General features: G+C 46.2%; 1 protein-coding gene across 1 annotated transcript in view; it reads right to left on the bottom strand.

Moving 5' to 3' along the window:
- Window positions 1-639: 639 nt before the first annotated feature.
- The window catches only part of LOC120044525 (rho-related GTP-binding protein RhoN-like), a 28,231-nt gene continuing 22,870 nt past the window's right edge, over window positions 640-6,000 (bottom strand). The window contains exons 4-5 of the mRNA XM_038989181.1: window positions 4,914-5,048; window positions 640-912 (exon numbers count right to left, since the gene is read on the bottom strand). Coding sequence (XP_038845109.1) covers window positions 643-912; window positions 4,914-5,048 — 405 coding nt within the window. The 3' untranslated portion in view covers window positions 640-642. The remainder of the gene's footprint in view (window positions 913-4,913; window positions 5,049-6,000) is intronic.

Below are 6,000 nucleotides of genomic sequence, written 5' to 3'. Positions count from 1 at the left end.
TTTCAGCATTTTTTTTGTACACGTTTCTATTCTCATATATGGCAACAGGAAGTATCAACACAATATAGCATAGCAACAGCAACCATGTCCATTGTCCACTGAGAAGTTTCTTGTTCCATCTTCCTGATTCAACTCCTCCACTACCTTCTCCACAGAATGAAAGTGTTCTCCTCCAGCCATCCAGTAAAGATGGCTGTTGTGCCGTCCTTGTGTTAAGGATTGATCCCCCAGTCAGTGCACTCCACAAACCCTACCCCAGGACCATGCAGCACTTCCTATTTCCCTCCTCTCCTCTCTCCACCCTAAGACTTCGTCTCGAGAACCAGTCCACTTCACAGTCCATCAGCCCCCCCCCCAAAAAATGTAAACAGCTCCAAAAAGATTCGCAAACACACACAAAAGCATATTTTTTCTTTTTTTGTCCTTGTTCCTCAGCAGTGCAAAACGAGAATATTAGAGGATTTCTTTAAAAAATAAAATTGAACAAAACAAAACCAATAAATAGAGTTCCTCTTTCTGTCATATATTTCTGTGTATCATACTGTACTATATATATATATATATATATATATATATATATATATATATATATATATATATATATATATATATATATATATATATATTTGTCTTGGTGGGTCTCTACATGAGCACACAGCTCTTGGCCCGGTCCTTCTGCATGACAGGGGCAGGATCCAGGGTATCAGTCCGACCGGGCAGGGGGGGCAGGGGCAGCTGGGACACCCGTTTGAGGCCCCGGCGGGAGCTGCTGCGTTTCAGCTGAGGCTTGTGTGGCCGCCGCACAGACGCCAGCGTGGTGATGTGGAACACGTCCCGTACGCTGTTCTCCGACACCTTGGAGGTGCACTCCACGTACGCTACCGCACCTATCTGACGGGCCAACCCACTACCCTGAGGGGAGGGAGGAGAGGAGGGAGGGGGTTAGAGACCATCATCATCTTCAACAACATCAAGAACATCATCATCAACAATGTCAAGAACATCATCATCAACAACAATATCAAGAACATCATCATCAACAACAACATCAACATCATCATCAACAACAACATCAACAACATCATCATCATCAACATCAACAACATCATCATCAAGAACATCATCATCAACAACAACAACATCAAGAACATCATCATCAACAACAACAACATCAAGAACATCATCATCAAGAACATCATCAACAACAACAACATCAAGAACATCATCATCAAGAACATCAAGCACATCATCATCATCAACAACAACATCATCAACAACAACATCAAGAACATCATCATCAACAACAACATCAAGAACATCATCATTATCATCAACAACATCAAGAACATCATCATTATCATCAACAACATCAAGAACATCATCATCAACAACAACATCAAGAACATCATCATCAAACACACCATAATCAACAACAACAATGTCAAGAACATCATCATCAACAATGTCAAGAACATCATCATCAACAACAACATCATGAACATCATCATCAACAATGTCAAGAACATCATCATCAACAACAACATCATGAACATCATCATCAACAACAACATCATGAACATCATCATCAACAACAACATAATCAACAACAACAATGTCAAGAACATCATCATCAACAACATCAAGAACATCATCTCATCAACAACATCCTGCTGTTGTGAATAGTATCTACTGTTCTTCTTGAGGTACCATGACAGTTAATGTGCCATAACCTAGCACCAATGATCTCACATTACTGTAGTGAGATACAAGCAGGAGCCACAGATGGATTTGGTACTGTAGATATGTGGTAGTGGTGGAGTAGGGGCCTGAGGGCACACAGCGTGTTGTGAAATCTGTGAATGTATTGTAATGTTTTTAAAATTGTATAAACTGCCTTAATGTTGCTGGACCCCAGGAAGAGTAGCCTTGGCCACCGCTAATGGGAATCCATAATAAATACAAAGAAATACAAAATACAGAGATGCTGCTGGTCTAAACATAATATCTACAGTGCAGACAGTTGAACCTGCCCTACATCTAATGAATAATCCATGACTCTCTCTCTGTCTCTCGGACTCTCTTGCTCTCTTTCGCTCTCTCCGTCTCTCTCTTGGTCTCTCTCTCTCTCTATCGTTCTGTCTCTCTCTCGCTCTATCTCTCTGTCTCTATCTCTCTGTCTCTCTCTTGCTCTCTCTCTCTATGGCTCTCGCTCGGTCTCTCTCGCTCTCTCTCTGTCTCTCTCTCGCTCTCTCTCTATGGCTCTCACCCTCTCTCTCCTCTTTCTCCTGCCAAGTTCTGGTGTTGCTGTTTAAACTGAGCAGAAAGCCCACCACAGAGAGCTCATTGGGCCAGAGTTTTCCTCCCACTGTCTGGTACATGTATATGTATTGGAGACTAGAGAGGAGAAACTAACTCGCTGTCCAAAGCCTGCCTGGCACTGTGTGCTGCCTGCTTCCCCCCAGGCCCAGTGTTAGCAAAGCTCACTGACTGAAAGGATACATTGAACGGATGAGGCTTCAGTTTAGAATTCTATGGTACTGTATTTGCCCTCTCATTTCTGGCTATCTCTCCTTATTCTGCATTAGATTATAACTAGTCCGGATTAAGTCTGTTTCCCTGTTTTACTTTGGTTTGTCTTCACACCCAGAGTCGTACGGGGACAGCCCGGCACTAATGCAGTACCAGATGAGAAGGCAGTACAATAAATCTCCAATGGCCCTCTCTGGGAATTATACGGACTCACACACAGATGGAGCCTTTCAGAACCACAGGCCTGGTGTGATCTTATCAAGGCTCCTTCCTTACACAGTCACACAGTCACAGGAAAAGTATCTATTAGGTGGAAGCACCCATTTAGAGAAGGGAGGGAGGGAGGTAGTGAGGAAGGAGAGAGAGATATTGAGAGGGAGGGACATTAAGGAAGGGAGAGAGAGAGCGAGAAAGTGCGAGATTGAGAGGGAGGGAGACAGAGCGATAGGCGAGAGATTAAGGGAGGGAGAGAGATTAAGGAAGGGAGAGAGAGAGCGAGAGAGAGAGGGGGAATTGAGGAAGGTTGAGAGAAACGAAGGGAGAGGGAGAGATGGGCCTGACAAGCAGCAAAGCTTTATCAGATCGTGGCCAGATTAGTGTGTAATGTGTAGAGTTCACCCTGTGGTCACCTCGCCTGTGACTCCTCAACTCTGCTACCGGAATTCAATTTGAGATCAACAACAGGATAACAAGCTGGGGGATATTGGATTAGATCAGCAAAAGTTGGTTGTTGGGAGCCTGCCTGGCGCTTGTACTGTATGTGACAGATTCCCTGGCAATTATAGACAGGTCAGAACAGTACAGTAGAGTAGCTGCCTCAGACAGAAATAGAGTATGACGTAGAACAAAAACACAATAGCCCTAACATGAGCCTCTGAAACATTGTCCATGAGCTTAATGGTATTCCACTCTATCTTTGGTTTGTCTATTTTATTGACATGCTCTGTTTCTTTCCTGTTGCTTTTTGGGGGGATCTGGATCTGGTTGTTGCCCCCACAGCCAGCCACAGCCAGCCCACAGCCAGCCACAGCCAGCCACAGCCAGATCACAGCCAGCCCACAGCCAGCCCACAGCCAGCCCGCAGCCAGTTCACAGCCGCCCACAGCCAGCCCGCAGCCAGCCCGCAGCCAGCCCGCAGCCAGTTCACAGCCGCCCACAGCCAGCCCGCAGCCAGTTCGCAGCCAGCCACAGCCAGCCTACAGCCAGCCCGCAGCCAGCCCGCAGCCAGCCCATAGCCAGTTCACAGTCAGCCACAGCCAGCCCACAGCCAGCCCGCAGCCAGCCCACAGCCAGTTCACAGCCAGTTCACAGCCAGCCACAGCCAGCCCACAGCCAGCCTGCAGCCAGCCCACAGCCAGCCCACAGCCAGATCACAGCCAGCCACAGCCAGCCCACAGCCAGTTCAGAGCCAGTCCACAGCCAGTCATGGAAAAGGGTCTCGGTTCCCTGTGTGTATGGGGGGTGAAACAGCCCCACAGCCCCTCCACTCTGTGTATGTCAGACATGGGAGAGCATCAACAAAGAAACACGTAAAAAGACTATTTCACAGATTTACTGACCAGTTTATCACCTCCTCCCTTTTTCCCTCCATCATTACCATGTCCCTGGCTAACAGGATGTGGTAGCGTTCGCTCCATCATTACCATGTCCCTGGCTAACAGGATGTGGTAGCGTTCGCTCCATCATTACCATGTCCCTGGCTAACAGGATGTGGTAGCGTTCCCTCCATCATTACCATGTCCCTGGCTAACAGGATGTGGTAGCGTTCGCTCCATCATTACCATGTCCCTGGCTAACAGGATGTGGTAGCGTTCGCTCCATCATTACCATGTCCCTGGCTAACAGGATGTGGTAGCGTTCGCTCCATCATTACCATGTCCCTGGCTAACAGGATGTGGTAGCGTGCGATAAAAGGCCTTGTTTATCAAAGTTCTATTCATTCCACCTTTTCAAAATCCCTAAATCTGCATGAATATTTAATCTCAGGGTAAAATGTGTCTCGACTCCTGAGACATAAATCCTATACATACCCACCCCCCACCCTGCCACCCCCTAAACCCCCTTTACAATAACCAACCTCCACATCGCTGTCAGCATATTAGAGTCAGAACGCCAACCTCTGCAAAATGTCTGCTTAAGTGTGTTTCTATGTATAGGGTAATATGTACATAATGTATGTTTGCGTGTTGATATAGCAACTGTGGATGGCTACATCAACGCTGGGTTAAGGGTTAAAGCTAGTTCTCCCGTGCGTGTCTCATTATAACTCAATTGGCTTCTCTTTCTCTTTTTTTAAAGACCCGTCTCCTTCCTGCTATGTTTTTCTCTCACTCTTTCATTTCTTCATCCCTCCATCCTTTCCGAACTGCTCTTCCTCTGCTCACCTGTTCGTGTGTGATGGGGATGAGGCGTTGCTTGGACAGCTCTCTCAGGGTGCCCACGTCTGTCCTCATGTCCAGCTTACAACCCACCAGAACCACCTTGGCATTGGGACAGAACTCCTGGGTCTCCCCCTGCCACTGTGGGATGGGCACACAGACAGGAGCATGTTAACAAGGACACATACAGAGAGAGACAGACAGACAGACAGACATACAGACAGGCAGAGGTTAACAAAGAAACAGAAAGAGCGAGGTAGACAGACAGTTCAAACCTAATACAAATACTGTACATGTCAAATACTAGAGCTCTAATTTATTTTGTTTTTTTCCATTAAAATTATGAAACCAATGGATTAGTTCCAAAAGTGCAAATTCCAAGCCAACTCAAGCACACCTCAATTGGACCGAGGTCAGTATTTGATCCAGGTCGGGGACAGACATAGACAGACAGACAGACAGACAGACAGACAGACAGACAGACAGACAGACAGACAGACAGACAGACAGACAGACAGACAGACAGACAGACAGACAGACAGACAGACAGACAGACAGACAGACAGAGCATCAGTAAATAGCCAGCAGCGCTCATCCGTCAGGTCACCTCACCAGCAGGACATTCCTATGAAAACAGTGGAATGACTCCACACGGAGGACCTTTACATTCTCTGGGCCAAACTACCCTGACCTGCGACCCCCAGGACTTTACCCAGGCCACTTAGCTCATAGAGGAATAGAGTTGACCCTGGCCCCTGTTCAGCAAAGAGGATGAACCGTTTCTTTGTCTCACCTAAATCTCTCTGTAATAGACATTAGGTTATCTCATTAGTCTAAATTAATGTAAATGAATGACTTTGCTTCCGTGGTCTTCCTGTGAGACTTCTGTTCTGTTCCCTGTGTATTTGTGCGAGTCTCCCAATATAGCTTCACGCAGTTAGATGAATACGCAGATCTATGATTAGACCTCAGAGGAATCTATCATTTCACAATAATAGGGAAACTGTTTCAATGAGCTCCCCATTAAATCAGTGCTATAAATTCTCTTTGCCAATTGAGTGGTTTGGATACGACTTACTAATCCAATAGAAAT

This window comes from Salvelinus namaycush, chromosome 3, assembly GCF_016432855.1.
Source record: "Salvelinus namaycush isolate Seneca chromosome 3, SaNama_1.0, whole genome shotgun sequence".
In the NCBI taxonomy this organism is placed as follows: Eukaryota; Metazoa; Chordata; class Actinopteri; order Salmoniformes; family Salmonidae; genus Salvelinus; species Salvelinus namaycush.
The sequence above is the reverse complement of the archived record's forward strand: the minus strand, read 5'-3'. Positions and strand labels throughout refer to the sequence as shown.